At 39.1% G+C, this 18,693-nt stretch overlaps 2 protein-coding genes across 2 annotated transcripts; both read left to right on the forward strand.

Moving 5' to 3' along the window:
• The first annotated feature begins 14 nt into the window (after positions 1-14).
• LOC106918825 (prostaglandin reductase 1-like) lies at positions 15-5,466 on the forward strand. The gene is made up of 9 exons (XM_014988851.2): positions 15-139; positions 463-584; positions 697-742; positions 851-910; positions 2,827-2,994; positions 3,405-3,678; positions 3,765-3,870; positions 4,879-4,997; positions 5,086-5,466. Exons 2-9 carry the CDS (start codon positions 479-481, stop codon positions 5,194-5,196), a joined length of 990 nt encoding a protein of 329 aa, XP_014844337.2. The 5' UTR covers positions 15-139; positions 463-478; the 3' UTR covers positions 5,197-5,466.
• Positions 5,467-7,014: 1,548 nt separating this feature from the next.
• LOC106918824 (prostaglandin reductase 1-like) lies at positions 7,015-17,470 on the forward strand. The gene is made up of 9 exons (XM_014988849.2): positions 7,015-7,158; positions 9,151-9,272; positions 12,021-12,066; positions 12,417-12,476; positions 13,513-13,680; positions 14,851-15,124; positions 15,647-15,752; positions 15,870-15,988; positions 16,123-17,470. The coding sequence occupies exons 2-9, from the start codon at positions 9,167-9,169 to the stop codon at positions 16,231-16,233; spliced, it is 990 nt and encodes a 329-aa protein (XP_014844335.2). The 5' UTR covers positions 7,015-7,158; positions 9,151-9,166; the 3' UTR covers positions 16,234-17,470.
• Positions 17,471-18,693: the final 1,223 nt, after the last annotated feature.

Genomic DNA, 18,693 nt, shown 5'->3' on the forward strand with positions numbered 1-18,693 from the left:
ACCAATCACAGTTGTGTGGGGAAAACTCTCGTGTTCCGCCCTTTGCTGCAAATAAATACAGCTACTATCTGACTTATCTCACAACCTCTGCTTACTTAGCAGCTCTTCTGTGAGACTATATCTACTCCTAATACTACTGGTAAGTCGGTAAAAACACTAAAACGTACAGCGAAGTGTTTTTGCTTTTTTAATTGAAGCATTTTTTGAAGTTGCTTGTGCTATCTTGTCACCTGTTAAATTTAGATTTCTCTACAAAATATAGTTCGCAATATTTTGACGTACAACCTGTAAAATAAGTGCTTAATATGGGCCTCTTGCTGGGGGGTTTTAACACCTGTATCTCAGTTTTTATTCTGTTAACTAAACACGATTTTGATTCTGCCTTTGAATTTTTAATTTTTAACCAGGCAATAAATTACGACTGCTTTGATATGATCCTACCTGTTTGATCTCTCTCCGCAGCCCTGAGTAAGTCACCATGGTTCAGTCTAAGTCATGGGTTATGGTCAAGCATTTCGATGGCTTCCCAAAGGACAGCGACTTCCAGCTCAAGGTGGAGGAGCTGCCTGAGCCTAAAAACGGAGGCAAGAATAGATTTCTCATTCTGTCTCTGCAGGACTGAAGAACAGCAAAAAGTTGTTTGTCTCTGACGTCGCTTATTCTAATGAAATGTGATCCATCTTGGTTTTGTTACAGAGGTGCTGATAGAAGCAGTATTTCTCAGTGTGGATCCATACATGAGGTAAAATGACAACATGCGTCCAGATTTGACAGTATTACCAGTTATTACTAAATCACCTCAGAATAATTTATGTATCATGCATTAAGTCTGTATTTCTCTTTTATTCAGACCTTTCAGCAAACTCTACATGAAGGAAGGGGATGTTATGATTGGAACTCAAGTGGCAAAGTAAGGAGAACTTTCTTAGACGCAGAAAAGGCCCTTTGTTGACAGATTTTAAATGTGTACATAAATTAACTTTAAATTATATTCACTTCCTATTTCAAGAATAGGATATTGGTTTTCTACACCCTACATATACAAAGTTTTTGATTCATGAACAGTAGGTATATTGTTCAGTAATGCCAGTAATTGTTCCACATTGTGTTGCCCTGCAAGAGTTTTGCTTTTAGCAAAATTAAAGTCTTTGCTTTCTCAGAGGATTTTAAGGACTGTATTACTAAAATATTCCTTCTCTTTCTTATGAATGCTTTTATGTACTAAAAAAATATATTTCTATTTATTTATCTACACCTGACCCGAATGAACGCTTTGAACTTTCCACTTCTGGTGCTTAGCATGTGTAACATGGTTTTTATCAGGTGAAGGAGGAGCGACTCGTAGTAGAGTCCTTTGTTTGCAAGCCGTTAAGTGCGGCAGCATGATTTATGTGAAGGGGCATCGCCTCATATAAAAAAATATAACCTTAGCGCATGCTGCAGGCTTATTCTAGTAGTAGAAATTTATTATATTCTCATCCGTCTTGAACAAAAAATATGTTAAGTAAGCTAATTTCCGGCAGAGTCTAGCTAGTACTGGATTTACACATTTTTAGAAAAAATATTGCAATGATATAGCAGATTTTATATTTATAGACGTGTTTATATTCTATGCTATTATAGCTTAAGTTATACATTTAAAAGAAACAAAAGTTGGTTATTACATTTCTAAACTTTGTAGGAAGCTGAGCACAGTTTTCTGTTCTTGGCAGACAGCTTATTACCATAACATGCTTTTTAATTTATCGCTATCCAGCCTTGTAATCTGTAAAACAATAGCTACTCACACAGAAGAACATATCAGGGAATCTGTTCCATCTGTTATAGGATTATATTGATTGACCTTTAATGCAGGCGTAGATTAAGTCAACAAGTCATAATAGCCTTCTCCTTCTTGGAAATGCTACTTCTAAAGGTTTCCTTTGTCCATAACAGTGGACATAGAAAGTGTGTGCACCTTTGTGAAAATGTCGAATGAGATAAATGACTTCAAAACATAAAAAGACATATTCTGGACAAACAAATCTGTTAATAAATCAATAAAGCATGCAATAAATTTGCACACACCTAAACTAATATGTACCTAGCTGAAGCACCGTCTCATTCAATTCCAGCATTCAGTCAGATTGGGTGGGCCTCTAATTTACACAGCCATATTCGGGTGAATCTGTGGATTTCCTGTTGGATTTACATCCGCTCTCTGGCTTGAAGATAAATAACCGACAGAGCGTCAAGCTGCCACCACCATATTTCAGTGTGGCGTTGCTTTTTTTTGTGTCAAACATCCCTTTTTTTTAGAATCGTGACCCAAAACTTGATGACATGTACAGCAGGCTGCACGTATAGAGGCCATTATTTCTTGATGCAGACATCTAGGGGTCAACTCTGAATAAAAGCAACAAGTGGCACGAAATCCTTTTGATCATTTGTAACCAAACAGCTGTTGAGTAGAGTATCATCCAGATGAGAGCGTCTGACTTTTTTCACTACTGTGTATTGGTTCAGTCTGTTTTTGCCTTACTCTATTTTTGACTAATGAATATGAGCCCCATTAACTCAACATGGTGTAGCTAGTGCTGGATTGAACTAAGTTGTAGTTTTAAATTGTACAATGTGAATAGATCTGAAGTCACTGTTCAATAACTGCTGGTTACTTTTATTTGTAGATTAAGAATCTTAAGGTACTTTGATTCATACAGTTTTCCTGTTTTAAAAGTTTTAAAAATGTGTCAAGTTGGCACCACACTGAGTGAAGTTGCTTGCTAGAAAACTGGCTTGTTTTTTTTTTTTTTAATGTTTTTTCTTTTCTTTTTAATTTTTGCGTAGGGTGATCCAAAGTAAAAACTCGGCATTTCCTGTGGGAAGTCACGTTGTGAGTAGCTGTGGTTGGAAAACTCACGCCATCAGTGATGGGAAGGACCTCACTCTCCTCATGGCTGACTGGGCCAAGAACGTGCCAATGTCGCTGGCTGTGGGTGCCATCGGCATGCCTGGGTAAGATGGGTGTTGGCTTCACTACATTTGTTTTAAGATAAACGAGTACGATGGAAATACTTGATCTGGCTGCCAGGATTATAGTATTATATTATAATGGTAAGCTAGAGTTGCACCGATCAGACTTTTCCTGGCCGATACCGATTTTTGCCGGATTCTGATCCAAACATGTGCCTCTCGCCTTAATCTGTTTCGTAAACTCAGAGCGCGTGCTGTTGTGTTTACATACCAAAAATGTCAGACGTTCTTAGTTTGCTGTTTAAATAGAAATACAGTTAACACACGCCGTAGGACTTAATGACTAACTTTGTTCTGGAAAAAAAAAAAAAAAAAATCTACAAGCTTCTATGCATATCAGAAAAAACTCAGATTTCAGAAACCTCTGTTTTCCCGTTCTCTCCTGTCTGCAGACTGACTGCTCTGTACGGCGTCGAAGCCGTTTTGAAAGCGCAAAAAGGCGAGACTCTGCTGGTGAACGCCGCAGCCGGAGCCGTGGGCACCGTGGTGGGACAGATCGCCAAGATCCACGGCTGCAAGGTGGTGGGTTCAGCCGGGTCAGACGCCAAAGTGGCCTACCTGAAAGAGCTGGGCTTTGACGAGGCTTTCAACTACAAAACTGTCCCTTCCCTGGAGGAGGCGCTGAAGAAGGCTGCTCCTGAAGGATATGACTGCTTCTTTGAAAATGTAAGCTGGTATAGCTCCAGATGTCCTTAAACTCCTCCTGTTTGAAATCTTATTTGTAACTTGTTGTGGTTTTGTCTTGTTTTTAGGTTGGAGGTCAGTTTTCAACATTTGCTCTGCAGCAGATGAAGGAGTTTGGTAGAATAGCTGTGTGCGGAGGCATCTCCACGTACCACGACACTGCTTACCAAACAGGTGTGTCCCTGGTGAAACTTCAAAAATACTCATAACCTTTTAAAGCTTTTTTTTGTTGTTGTTTTTGTCTTAAATCTACCCTAAACTTTAGTGTGTTTTATTGGAATTTGATTAAACAGAGCAACAAAACGCAGTGAATAAAAGGTAACACAACTGGTGTATATTTTTCAAATTGTTTAAACAAAAAAACTTAAGTGTGAAGTTCATAAGTATTCGGCCCTTTAGCTCTGATACTTCTGACTAAAATCCTGTGAAAATAACAGGATCTTTCGAAGCCTTAAGGGTTTGATTAGTGAACAACCAGGATCATAAAGACCAATGATCCTGTGTTCGTTATACACAAGCCATGTACAATCATGGATAAAAATATGTTATGACTTTGATTTTTTATCCCAAAGTTCCAGATTTCTTTGTTTGTTTTTTCTAATCAGATTTTAATAGCAATAGATGGATTTTGGTGGAGATCTTTTCACTTTTCTATGATTCTGTTATGCTTAGATAGAACGCAACGTCATTGTTTTTAAGTCCATTCACCTATATTTTACAAAACGGAGTGGTAAATAAAAACTTATTCAGAGTATCTTCCAAGTGAGAAGTTGTGGCTACACCTGAAAACTGGTGTTCTCTCGTGTTTCGGTATCACCTAGCTTAGGCTGTTTTTGCAAAGAAAAGTGAGCTGAATGTTTCTGCTCTGGATATTCAAAACTTGAAGAGACGTTTCCCTAAAACACGCCAGATTTTTATTTATGAAAATCTTCAAAGGTGTTACTATTTCCTTCTATGTCACAGTTAATTATACTCATACATTTCAATAAGACATGTCAAAGTTTGTGGTTGTAATGTACCAAAATGTGACAACACTTTGGTACATTGCATGTTTTTTCAAAATCTTTACATGTTTTGTACACTAGAGGGCGACCTGGCCTTGCTAAAGTTCAATAAATGCTGTGCATTGTGCAGAATCCAGCTCATGTTTCAGCTTTATAATGTTGGGTATATCTTTCCCAGGGCCATACCCTCTAACCACCATAAACTGGAAGCAGGTTAAGATAGAAGGCTTCATGCAAAGTAGGTGGCAGAGCGACCATCCACAGGGGCTCAAGAAACTGATGGGGTGGTACAAAGAGGTATTATTGCTTTTCGTTTTTTTTCCCGTGAATATTTAAGCCAGGTGTCCTTCCATGTGAGCGTAATGTCTGCGTTGTGCCTCTGCAGGGGAAGCTGAAGAGTCGGGAGCACGTCACCAAAGGCTTTGAAAACATGCCAGCTGCTTTCATGGGGATGCTGCAGGGAGAAAACATCGGCAAGGCTATCGTCACTGTTTGACGCCTCACCGAGGGAGTGACCCTTTTTTACAGAACACACTCGCAGTTTGACAGAGCAATAATAATTATTTATGATTACCCCAGAAATAAAATAACCACAAACATCAGGCTATTTAGTCATTAATTATTTTTAAAATGTGAAAAGTCTTCTTATATTCTTGTGCCTTTATGTGAGTGAATATTATGTCGCTGCACTGACATAATAATTATTGAATATGTATTCACTACGAGGTTTTGCATTGATTAATAAAAAAAAATTTTCCCAGCAGAATGTCCTGTGTGTAATATCTTTCTTCAGTGTCTGAACTGGTGTAAAATACTGTCAGGGGCAGGTGCCTGAAATATTTGCATGAGCTCAGTTACGCTTTTGTTGCCGACAGCTGCCTTTTGTTTGAGCAGTAAAAAAGACCGCTCATCTGAATTTCATTGGGTTGGGGAGATGCTGAGGATCAGGTTCAGTGAAAACGCAGGACTGATGTGAATATGAAATTGGCTCTCGAGGCCTCAGATCCAAGCAGTTTTGTGCATTTGTTGTTTTTTTATTTTTTCAATTACAAATTATTTTAACTCCACTGCATTTAAACAGATACGTTATGAGGGAATATTATATTTTGTCAGGACATTATTTGAAAATAAAAATCCAAAGTGTGCAAAATTTGCTTTAGAATGAAAAAGAAAATGCTGAATTTTTTTGGTATTCACATCCTTTGAAAATATGTTGTGTTGTTTAAATATTAACACCCCTTGTTTTGTGCCTTATTAAAGAAAAAAAGCCCTAAAAATGTCAGTCACATCAGCAACTTTAAATAACTTGTTAATGATTACCCCCAAAAAAGCCTTTATGTTGCCATATTGTTCAATCAATCAATCAAATTTTATTTGTATAGCACATTTCAGCAGCAAGGCATTTCAAAGTACTTTACATAATTAAAATAAAAACAGCATGTAGAAAGAGAAAGAGATTTTAAAAAAACATCATTAAAACGTGAACAGTGAGAAAGAGAAATAAAAAGCTGTAGAACTTTAGCTGAGACGCCGTCAACTGGGACTCCAACCCTTTGGACTTTAGTCAAAACGCCGTTTGACAAGAACTCTAACCTCTCTGACTTTAGTAAAAAATTGTTCTGTTGATCCATCGTGCAATTCTGATGGTCAACATGCCAATTGTTGGTGCTTTTAGAAGAGCAAATTGGTCAAAATGGGAACTCCAACTGATCTATTAGATGTTTGGGCTACATTAGCTTTTTAGTTAAATCATTCCACACAGGCCAGTCCTGCCCACATGCATTAATGAGCCTTGGTCATCTACCACCCAGCTCACCACCCTAACTGTCTTGGACAACTTTTGATAGGTTCTGAGCTATAACCCTTTTTAAAGCTGTAGCTTTGGAGATTCTCTGACACAGTCATAGTCCATGTCGTTCTCAATCAACTCTTATGCCTGCCTGTGTTTCCTGCTCCACCAACTTTGAGAACAAAATGTTGTTTTGCTGCTTAATAAGCACACCCACTAACTGGCTCCATGCTGAAGAGATAATCACTGTTTTTCACTTCAACTGTCAGAAGTCATAGATGTATACCTGTCCTTTTTTGTATCTGTTTATTTAAGCTATGGCAATAGCTCATTTTATCGTCTGAAACAGCAAGCGACAGTCATTGTGGTTTTAACTTTATGCTAAAACGCCGTGCACCCCCTTGAAGTTGAGCTCCGTCAGTGTACTACGTCATACGTAAGTTGTTTGTCTAAACTTTAGACCAATCACGTTTCACGCTGGACCCGTTTTTCCCGCCCTCTCTTCTCGAGGCATTTAACATCACTTCTCAGCAGGACCCACACTCTTCAGAGTTTCGCTGACTTGTGAAACTGTATTAGGTAGCTAAGCCTCTGTTAGATCCGAAAAACTAAAGTTCTCACGGTTTTACAGAAAGAGACTGAAATAAGGAAGTGCAGCTGCCTGACAGAGTGAGTGCACTCATTTCATAGCTTTTGAACTGTTCGCTTTTATGTGTTTTGACTAAGTTAACGATGCTTTAGCCTTGTTGGTCCTCCTGTTTGTTTGTTTTGTGTTTTGAATAGAGTAATTATGTTTCAATACAGCCATGTTCGCTTTTTATTCTCACGCAAATCGCTACACAGTTGGCGAAAACAATGGCATCTTCCTGTTTTTTATTTTTACAGATGCACGTCTGGATGTGTGAGGGCATGTTCTGATTCTGTTTCAGATTCCTTCATTTTTATTGAACCAACAGTTGCAATCAACACTCACGGATGTTTTAATATTGAATGTAATTAAATTCATAAGCAACAGATATGGTTGATCAAAAGACAGAAGCAAATGCGGAGCGTTTTTGTCCCACTAATGTTTATCTGAGTTTCATAGAAACCTAAAGTGTCATCACTTAACTGCAATCACCTAAGACCATATAATCTAGAAATGCTGACTTTCTTTTGACCAGTTCTGATGTTGGTGTGTTTTTATTGGAGGTGGTAGTTTTTGGACAATTGTGAAATCATCACTCCTTGACCTCTATCTGACTTTTGTTAAACGGTACATGAGAGTCCACACTGATGGTCCAGGCATTTATTGACTGATAAATAACTGGACCATTTATTATTTTAGCTCTTGGTGTTGATGCACTTAATGAATTGTGGGAAAAAAATCAGATTTTTCAGTATTTAACCTGCAGTCAGAGCAGATCATGAAAAACTGGCCAATTCTGGCAGGTAGTTTTTGTTTTCGTGCACTAAATGGGTATTTGACATGTTTTAATTATACCTCAGTACTATCTTAAGATCTCTGCAAAACCATTCCTAATCTATTTACACTTTGCTTCCTAAAAGTCTGGTTTGTAATGATTTCAGAATTGGGTTTTGTTTGCTATTTTTCTTTTGGTTTTCATCCAGTCTTTGCACCTGACTTTGGTAATTTATTGTCCATAAGTTTATTGGCTTGAAAAAATAAGAACAAATGTCTTTAAAAAGCAGGCAAAAAGTATCTGGAAGTGATGTATTCATAAAACACTAGACCTAAGAGATGCATATAAATCCCATTTTAGCTAATGGCGCCTTTAAAAATGAACGTTTTGGTTCTTGAATGCTATTTTTCTGTGCCGGAATGCTAACCCTTTCTCATAGATTCAACTGAAAACATGAAACCAAACGATAAAGTAAAAAATGTTGGTAGTTTTCCATTATTTGTATGCAGTTCTGGCTCATGTTGGAGGCTTTTATGCCTGATGATTCACAGGTTGGAGTTTTAAGGATTTTTAAAGTGATACACTTGACCAAAAATACCCAACAAATCTCATGTAAAGCTTAGGCAGGTTGGGTACTAACTAGATCTCACTACCTTTTTGGACTCTCGTGAGTTAAATAAAATGCAGATCTGCAGAACCCTTAGGGCTCCTTATGTAGGTCTTAGCTGTTTGGGTATTGAAAAAAGTAATTCTTGAGAAAGAAATCTAGGACCAAACCAAGAGTTGTCCTCTGTCAAATTTATGTCGGTGACTCACATGCGCCATTCTGTAACTGTAGGAATCAGATTTGAAGCCGTTTTTTGGTAATTTCCTGTTGGTTAGGAAGTTGCGGAAGTGCACTGCTTCACAAAAGAAAAAAAAATATAGACCCTTATCCTGTGATTATGAGATAAGATGTTTACTTTTTTTTTTTTTTTCCTTCGGTGAAAGCAATGCACTTGTGCAGGATATGCCCAATGAAATTCTTGGAAAGACCTTCAGAAAACCTAAAGAGCTGACCACATTTTTCTGACTCTTTGGAATTATACTTACAGAAATCAGGTGTAACTCAAAATGTTGCAGAAGTGAATAATTATATTTTCTTTCCGATGCATTGTGATGAGGTAACTTTTATTCTTTATAGCACTAAATGTTTCATAGCTGTGCCTAATGTTTGTACCTTTTTGATCACAACTGGCTGGTCTTTCTTTGCCTGCAGCCCTGAGTAAGTCACCATGGTTCAGGCTAAGTCATGGGTTATGGTCAAGCATTTCGATGGCTTCCCAAAGGACAGCGACTTCCAGCTCAAGGTGGAGGAGCTGCCTGAGCCCAAAGATGGAGGCAAGAAAACATTCTTTATTGACTTTGAATAAACGTAAAATCTATAATCCCTTGTTCACATTTCTTTCACTTTACTGCCAAACACAAATAGCCTTTAGATTTTTATTTCTTTTATTTACACTCTGTATACGTCGAGCTATTCTGTAAAGGGCTCAGAGTTGTGTCAGAAATCATTAGTTATTATAATAAATACCAAGGAACACAGCAGACAAGTCGAGGCCAAAGATGTGGGGAAGTTTAAAACTGCTTTAGGTTATAAAATAACATCCGCTGTTTAGATCATCGCACAGAGCTATGTTCAGTTTATCATCTTAAAATGTGAAGAGTTTCGGCACAGCTACAAGTCAAACATCTGTTACTCATTCATTTGACCCATGAGACCTTTAAAAAAAAGTGATGAGGAGAAATTTAGACAAGTTTTAGTTCGCTACAGTCCATGTAGAAGACACAGGAAGTGCTCTGGTCAGATGGCGTGAACAAAAGTGAAGCCTTTGGCCGACGTTAAACGTTGAGGGTATTATCAATTATTTCCTTAATTTCCTTAATTTTGTGATCAGCAATCGGCTGATACTTGCACGAGAAACCGATATCGTCCATTGCCACAAAAGGGAAATCAGCCACTGTCCCATTTGCTCTGCCGTGAGAGAAGACTGACTGAGACAGGAAGCTGCAGTCGGTGGTGCACCCCTAATTTAAAATGATAAAAAGCTAGTCCTAGACCAGATCCGTTCTAACGTCAAAAAGCTTAGTCTGACCACCAGTAAAATTGAAGACAATGGGCGTCTGTGCTAGAGTTTCCACTGGCTAAAGGGTGTGGAAGAAAGTTGAGCCACGTGAATGAAAAGAAAACGACGTACTCCGATACAACACAAAAGACTGCAAATACTACATTTTTCTTTCAGATTTTAATCTGACAGTGCCACAATGGAGGATTATCGGCTTTCTAAAAGGCACAAAAAAGACATAAAACATAGTTCTTCACACAAATAAGGGCTCGGCAGGTGTTGTGCAACCCCTCATTTTAATGGAATAACTGTCACATTTCTGATGTGCAGGGTAGAGTCCTCTCTGCCTGAGAGCTTTCAGACGCGGCAGAGCAAATACAATCTGAACTTTACCAATTGCATTCACACCACATATTCCTCAGAATCAGACATATCTGTCTTGAATCAAACCCGTCTGTTTTGCGTGGAAGAATGGGCAATGTGCAAATCTGACGCAGGCAGAACAGCTACAGCAAAAAGAAAAACAACCCAAAAAACTGGTGGTTGGTGAACAGCCGTTACTTAAAAGAGAAACCGATTTAATCTACCGATCTTATCTATCTCCGCAGAGTCTGAAAATCAGCTTTTTTCCTCTACTGTGAGAAACAGCTGACTGACAAAAAACTGCAGTCAACAGAAATTAACAAAAAAAAATCTAGCCCTATAAGAGATCCATTTGGGCACAGTTAGCTGTTCTACAGTGCCTCATTGTTTTACTTAAGAGTTATCTGGAGGGGGAAATTACACACGAGAGCGCCTGCAAAAATGTCTGTTTTGCTTGTGGGATCGGTTCAGAATATCACAGTTGTGTCGCATGACGAGAAAGACACGCACGTGGACTCTCTACTGCAAAGAGGCTAAGCTGACCACCGGTGAAAGACAATGGGCGTCTGTGGAGTTACCGTTTGCTAAGGGTGTGAAAGCAGGTTGGGCCTTGTGAATGGAAAGAAAACGTTCTCTGTTACTGCAAAAAAAGACTGTAAAAACCAAAGATTTGTTTCATGTATTTCAGATTTGAATTTGACAGGGCCACAATGGAGGATTGTTGGCTTTCTAAAGGGCCCGACATAAATAAACGCCTGGCAGACGTTGTGACAGTCCCGCCCACCGGGACACGTCTGCACATGTGCCGTTAACGATAGCTTCCCAACTGTTGCCGACAGAGCGACTTTTCAGACAAAAAAATAAATAAATCATCATGCTTTTTAAAGATCAGTGACTGGCCAGAAAACTGCAATCGGTTCACGGTTCACTTCTACAAATTAATGACCAATGTGTGCTGAATTCAAATGCACACCACACTTTTCAGATTTGCCTTTCTTTCAGCTTCACCATTGAGAATGCTCTCCTTTGTGTTTGTTTATTAGGAGAATAACCGCCAAGGTGGTTACTAATCTTCCTGGGTTCCAACCAATAAAATCTCAAAAATATTCGTTCAACACATAGGGCAGTTTCAGCATTGACAGATAATATGCATAAGATTAGTCAGACATAACATTTTACAGGTAACACACATAAACCTGGATTTACAAAAAAAAAAAGCAATTTCTGTGCTCTTTTAAAAGAAAGTGTGCTTTTTAAATCTTTTCAATCTTTGCTTTAAAATGGAATACATTTCTGAAAAGTGTATTCCATTTTTCAGGAATAAATGGGCTGAATTCCCTTTATTCTTGGAATAAATTCAGGAAGTTATTCCATTCCCGAGTTGCTCCGTAGACGACAGATTTCTGTTGCAAGTTTGTCTTTTCACAGTTTGCAATTCCGTCTCACAGGAGTATCTGGTGAAACGATTATGCATCTGATCAGAATAAATATGTTTTTCATGAAATGATCCAGGTCTCCCTGTTGGTGTTGATCTGTCACATAAAAACGCGTCTCTGTTTGAGGTTGTAGTGTCACAAAATGCGAAAGGGTTTTAGGGCTTTGAATGCTCTCAAACTCTTTCTAAATAATCTTTACACATCAAATTGTTTATTTCTTTCAGAGGTGCTCTTGGAAGCAGTTTTCCTCAGTGTGGATCCATACATGAGGTGGGTTTTCTGGAGCAAACTCCCAGAATATTGCAAAACTGCGGAAACACTCAGTGCCTTTAAATCTAGACTAAAGACTCACCTGTTTGGAGTTGCCCGTGAAGCTTAAACGATTACGAATTTAAAGACGGCAGTTGACCAAATGTACTGTTTCAGTTGTTGATTCGATGTTTGTGTTTCTGTGTTGTTGTTTTTTTTATCATGTAAAGCACTTTGAAATAATGCCTCGTTGCTGAAATGTGCTGCACAAATAAAATTGTATAGATTTTTTCCACCTGCTTTAGAAAGGAGTCACGTTAAGACTTCAGCAAACGGTAATGAAAGAGTGTTGTTGCTTCTGGTGTCTGCAGGCCGTTCAGCAGGCTCCACATGAAGGAAGGGGACGTGATGATCGGAACTCAAGTAGCGAAGTAAGGATAAAAAACGGCCGCTGTCCTGCTTACCCACCGAAAAAACCTCCACGATGCGTTTTGCATGTCTGACGCTTACCAAAGCAGAACTCAGCCTTTACTTGTGGGTTACTACCAAAGCCTTTGGCTCAGTGTGAGTCTGTAGCAGAGAGTACGCATTCTTGGCTGGGTCTTTGTAGATACAAATCTGTTGATGTTTTTGTTGGTGACCTCCAGAGATAAAGCTCTAGGTAAAAAAAAAAGAAAAAATCAATGAAATCGGTTTTGTCTTGCATTTTCCACATTGTGAAGCTTTACCACAATGCAGAGGAAAACATCTGCTGCATAGTTGAAGTGCAGCCATAGCAGAGAACCCGAACGGATCTTCAGATGTGCGAGAAGTTAACCATTAACCTCAAGTTTCCACTGAGGTCTAATAAATAGTCTATATGAGAGCTTTTTTTTTTTTCCTTTTGAGAATGTATAATGTATAAGGGAGCGGTGCATTGTAAAAAAAAAAAAAAAAAGAAGAAGGGGAATGAAACAGAACTTCAACAGTTTTATTACGTTGTATTTTGGTCATGTAAGTTGCAAAACAATTTAAAACAAATCAAATATGCTGCAGTTCATTCAAACTCCTCCTTGAAGTTCACAAAACATTTTCTTTTTGAGACCACACCACCAGGGGGAGCAGTAGTGAGCCAGCGAATGCACGTCTAGTTATGCAAAACTGGGGACAGATATGGAATAGAATAGAAATGTTCTCCAAATGTAAGAACACAATAAGAAAAAGAAAAACAATGTCATGAAAAAATAGCAAATGCAGATGAATTAGTTTTTCACCAACTCCGATTTTTGAAGTCCAACATGTCAAAAATATTGACGGGACTCATTTGCTTCTGTGGAATTTTATTTATTTATTTTTATTATTTAATTATACAAGCCCCCAGTGGAAAAGACTTTTCTTGCACCTGACATATCCTTTGTCATGACACAAATGCATTTTGTCCTGCGACGGAATCGGAAATGTCACTGACAGGTAACTGTTTGTGTGCAGGGTGACGCAGAGTAAAAACCCAGCATTTCCTGTGGGGAGCCACGTTGTGAGCCACTGTGGTTGGAGGAGCCACTCGGTCAGCGATGGGGCAGACCTCATTCCCATCATGGCTGACTGGCCTTCAGACGTTTCGCTGTCTCTGGCTCTGGGTACCATCGGCATGCCAGGGTGAGACTGGGCTGCATGTCGGCCGGCACAATATTACCATGACCACAGACTCGGTATTGTAAAGAAGTGCAAGAAGTATTATCTAAGTATTTATGCGTCACACATTCACGCTCTCTCTGCTATGAAGTTCCTTGACTGATGCTTGTTGTTTCATGTTGCATAAAGTGTTTTGGGAGATAAAGTGGTAAGTATAAGTCACGCTGTTTTTTGTGAAATTTGCCAACATTAGGCAAGGCATTATGCCATACTGCAGGTGTTCCTGGAGAAACACTTTGCAGTTATACTGGTCCATCTCAGTGAATTTGAATTTTTTTTTTTCAATAATTCAGTTTGAAAAGTAAAACATGAATATTCTGATTACACACATAGTGAAATATAGTAAGTGTTTCTTTCCATATTATTATTTTTTGTATGATTATGGCTTACACCTAATGCACACGTGTCAAACTCAAGGCCCCGGGGCCAAATCCTGCCCCCCACAGCTTCTTATGTGGCCCTCTAGACTCCAGAGGAACGCATAAATAAAACCTTCAAGGTAACAGTTGTTTGGTTAAAAATTATCATTCAAATCGACACTTTAATGCCAAATTACGGCAATTAGTCCCTCCAGTTTTTCTGCGAAATTCACACAAATTCAACACATCCATCCAGTTTTTTTTTTTTTTGTTTGTTTATTTTTGCATTCATTCATATCTGGGAGTTTATTGAACTTTTTTTTTTTTTTGCAAAAATTATGGAAAACGTTAAGTTTAAATGATGCTAACTTCCACCTGCAGGTGGCAGCATTTCTTAGCTCTGAATCACTGCTGCCTCAGCCTGACTTGGTGTCAAGTAATCGAGAGTAACAAAAAGTTACAAATATCACAAAAGGTCTTGCAAATATTTCTGTCGTATTTCCACAAAATCAGTTATTCTGATTGCAGAAAAATCATGAAATCCAAGAGGTATTGATCAAGCTACTTATTAATATTTTAACTGTTTTTTTTGTGAATTTTATTGATACATTCTGGCACAGCCAGGCCTTTTGAGAACAGTCGTGATCTTGGCGGGGCCCCGAAATGGGAATACATTTGACCAACCCTGACCTGAATTCAAAAGAGGCTGGAACTGGTGGGGGAAACGGGATATGGGAGTTGACTGTCTTTTGCTTATTTGGTTTCCTGTCTGCAGGCTGACGGCTCTGTACGGAATAGAGGAGGTTCTCGGACTGCAGAAGAACGAGACCCTGCTGGTGAACGCCGCAGCCGGAGCCGTGGGAAACGTGGTGGGGCAGATCGCCAAGATCAAGGGCTGCAAGGTGGTGGGTTCAGCCGGGTCAGACGCCAAAGTGGCCTACCTGAGAGAGCTGGGCTTTGACGAGGCTTTCAACTACAAAACTGTCCCTTCCCTGGAGGAGGCGCTGAAGAAGGCTGCTCCTGAAGGATATGACTGCCTCTTTGAAAATGTAAGTGAGGTTTGGTGCCGTTGTCTTGAAATAACCAGAGATGGGTAGAGTACCCAACCGTCGTAGCCAAGTAAGAGTAGCACTACTTCGACACATTTTTACTCAAGTAAAAACGTATTTGGTGAAAAGACTACTCAAGCAGCAACTGATTAAAACGTCTGGTTTAATATTTAATGTTCAAATATGTCTGACTGTAACTTAAAGTGTAGACGTGCAGCTGCGTTTGACGCATTTCTGGTTAAAAAAAATGTTTGTTCATTCAGTGACGTTACTTCTAGTGGGTAGAGAAGTCAGAAATTTTACTCCAGTAAGAGTAGTGATACTTTATAACAATATTACTCAAGTAAAAGTAAAAAGCATGCTGTTGTAAAACTACTCCCAAAAGTGCATCATTTAAAAAAAAAAAAAAGAAGTTGCTCATGTAAACGTAACTTAATGAATATAGCAAGTTACTGCCCACCTCTGGAAAAGATTTAAGTTTTCGTCCAGTTTTTGTTCGTGACAAATTTGTACTTTTATTAGGTCGGAGGTTATTTTTCAACAGTCGCCCTTCCACAAATGAAGACCTTTGGAAGAATAGCCGTGTGTGGGAGCATCTCCACTTACAACGACGGCACACCTCAGACAGGTGTGTAAACTGTACATTGTTCAGATTGCCATCTGAACCAGGTGGTAAGTCTCACACTACCACCTGTAGGCAGGGTGCGGTTCTGACCCGATTTGTTTCAACTGGAACGTTTCTCAGGGCCTTACCCGCACTTTACGATGATCGTCAAGCAGCTCAAGATGGAGGGTTTCATGCAAAACAGGTGGCAACACAAAAACCCCGAAAGCCTCAAGAGAATGATGGCCTGGCTAAAAGAGGTGCGGTCATTATTTTTAGCTGCTTTGACCCTGGGTCGCGTTCAGATTCTGTTGTGTTTTGGGCAAACGTTTAAACTTTCACCTTCATTCTGCATCGACCAGATCAGACTAACGTATTCATTCTGCCTCTGCAGGGGAAGCTGAAGTGCAGGGAGCACGTCACAAAAGGCTTTGAAAACATGCCAGCTGCTTTTATGGGGCTGCTGCGCGGAGACAACATCGGCAAGGCTGTTGTTGCAGTGTGACCTCTTGCCAACGGGAGGCGCTGACGAGTTTACGCATGAAGAAGGCAGTGTCGATGAAGGGGGTTCACAGTAAATTGTTAGTGTAGATTTCTTAGATATTTCTGTTAATGGGGTTATAAGTGAGCTAGGGACTTTTAGTTTAGTCGAACATTCTTTGAGGAATCATTAAGACATTAAATGTGAAACAGTGTACCAACCTGAACACTTGACAACATGACCTTTGAGGGCTGCTGATATGGGTGCAGCCCAGAGAGGCTCCACCCATTCTTGGGGTTATGTAACTTCCGCCAAGCCTCACTTCCTTAATCTTTTTGTACTTTGCCTCCCTTGCAGGTAGCTGTGGTTTCCTATTGAGGGGTGAGCTGGCTGACTGTCCAGTCTGTGGCTTTTGTTTTCTTCTGCTTGCTTCCTGTTTCTTGGTATACATGCATTTTATGTCCAACATGGCTAAAGTTGTATGAAAAGTATTCAGGAGTCCTGAAAATAATTAGTGGTTCTGGAGAAAAGAAAGAAAAAGCAAATTCAGTCCTATGCTAGACCAACATGAAGTAGTGCTGATAATGCAAACCTAAAATGTAGGGGATGCATTTGTATTCAGTCCTCCTGATTCAAGACTTTGTGGAACCGTCTTCTCCTGGTTCCACAGCATTTCTTCGCAAAATCTCTCAAGCACGGTCAGAGTGGATGCAGATGATCTGCAAACATTCATTTTTTATTCCTGCCACAGTTTTGGAATAAGTTTGGACTTTAAACTATTGCAGTGTAATTCTGGCTGTGCGTCTCGGGCCATGTCTTACTAGGAAGTAAATATTGGTCATGACCTCTAACCGATATCCCAGGCAACGCTAACATCACTTCATACTGCTTCATCTTGGTCCATCATAAAAACTCCATTGAAAATAAATTTAGGTTTGTGGTGACTAAATGTTAGAGTTCAAGAGACAGGAATACTTTTAGGAAGCTTTAGTGCCTTCAAAGCCTAACTCTACTATAAAAGTTTACTTTTGTACTTGCAATAGGTTTCTAATGTTGGTTATATAGACTACAAACCTAGTGATTTGTTATAATGAAACACCAGAAAGTAAAGATTACTATTGTAATACATACTCACAACTTTGTTGATCTACTGTTGTTGATTTAACATACACAGTGTATTGTGCTTATCTTTGGTATGTACTGCAAGCTTTTTTATGAAAAATAAATGATTTTCTGACATTTTTTAGGGGGGAAAACAAAATATGTTGCATTGTCGGGCTCTTTCCTTTGATAGTGTTAATGTTTTGTCAAGGTCGTCTTGACCTTTTCCCAGTCGCATCTCATGCTTAAAGTCATGATCCCTGAGAGACTCCAAAGCCGGACAGAAGACATCAGTTAGGAAAAAAGTACTAAAGAACATTTAAAAAAAAAATACATGTACCATGGATCACAGTGAAGAAGTAGCAACAAGAAATGACGCCAAGAACTGGAAGTTCCTCCAAAAATAATGAAAGTACTGGTAGAAAACTGGTCAGAGAGCCTGCCAAGAGGAATAAAGCATCATAGGTTTTTCTTACACTTTAAAGGCATAATGAATTTACTTTTAAGTTTTCTTTAAATAAAGTGCCATTCTGTTGTAATAAGGTGCTACATAAATAAAGTAAAATTAATTTATTCCTGAAATCGATCCAAATAAGTGCAAAGGCAATTGAGCTCGGCCTTGCTGAAAATATGCTTCTCTCTGCTTTAGATTGTATTTTTTGTGCAACCCCATCGTTTGGTTTTAGATCTAGGATACGAGAGATTATGAAGAGTAACGGCGCAGGGGCACGTACACGTCGTCATTTTGCGGCGTAACCATGGACGACTTACCACAAAACCGAACTGCGCTGAGTAAATCATTTACGGTAAGCCAACAATTTGTCAAGTCATTATGACTTGTACCACTGGGTTCGCATCATTTTGCCGGTACACGAAGAAGCGCGCGGAGTGGGCGGAAATTGGACTCGACACAATCCGTTTCACATGCAAAACTACTCAAGTTCCAGCTGTACGAGAAACGTCAGTAATGTACACGATAACGAAGAGCTGCTAATAAATAAATACAATTTATTTAGTAAAGTCAGCCAATCGAATGTAAAAAAGAAGAAAAAGAAAAGGAGAGTTTTAGCCAAGTTTTTTTTTTTTTAAATTCTCTGTGGCCTATAGCGTTATACCATGAGGTGGCATTCGTTTCCTTTTGTGGTCGACACCACCTCACTATTTAGATACAAACTCATCACTTCTGGCTGGGCCTTGCGCCGGTGAACTAGAAAGGAGCAGTCTTAGTACTGGCGCGGCTCCTTCTTACGTCTCCAAGTATATAAAACTGAATTCAAGGATACATTCATCTTCACTACACCATTGATAATAGTTTTCAGAATGAAAGTAATCGTACGATGATTTAATTTACAATAAAAAAAAACATAGATGGAAAACAACATA

This window comes from Poecilia mexicana, unplaced genomic scaffold, assembly GCF_051168715.1.
Source record: "Poecilia mexicana isolate PSO_F unplaced genomic scaffold, ASM5116871v1 scaffold_18, whole genome shotgun sequence".
Classification (NCBI taxonomy): Eukaryota; Metazoa; Chordata; class Actinopteri; order Cyprinodontiformes; family Poeciliidae; genus Poecilia; species Poecilia mexicana.

Coding starts and splice junctions, on each gene's coding strand:
- LOC106918825 (XM_014988851.2), top strand. CDS start 479: ATGGTTCAGTCTAAGTCATGGGTTATGGTCAAGCATTTCGATGGCTTC. Junction 911..2,826: donor ATTGGAACTCAAGTGGCAAA/GTAAGGAGAACT, acceptor ATTTTTGCGTAG/GGTGATCCAAAGTAAAAACT. Junction 4,998..5,085: donor TGATGGGGTGGTACAAAGAG/GTATTATTGCTT, acceptor GTGCCTCTGCAG/GGGAAGCTGAAGAGTCGGGA.
- LOC106918824 (XM_014988849.2), top strand. CDS start 9,167: ATGGTTCAGGCTAAGTCATGGGTTATGGTCAAGCATTTCGATGGCTTC. Junction 13,681..14,850: donor GGTACCATCGGCATGCCAGG/GTGAGACTGGGC, acceptor TCCTGTCTGCAG/GCTGACGGCTCTGTACGGAA. Junction 15,753..15,869: donor CGACGGCACACCTCAGACAG/GTGTGTAAACTG, acceptor AACGTTTCTCAG/GGCCTTACCCGCACTTTACG.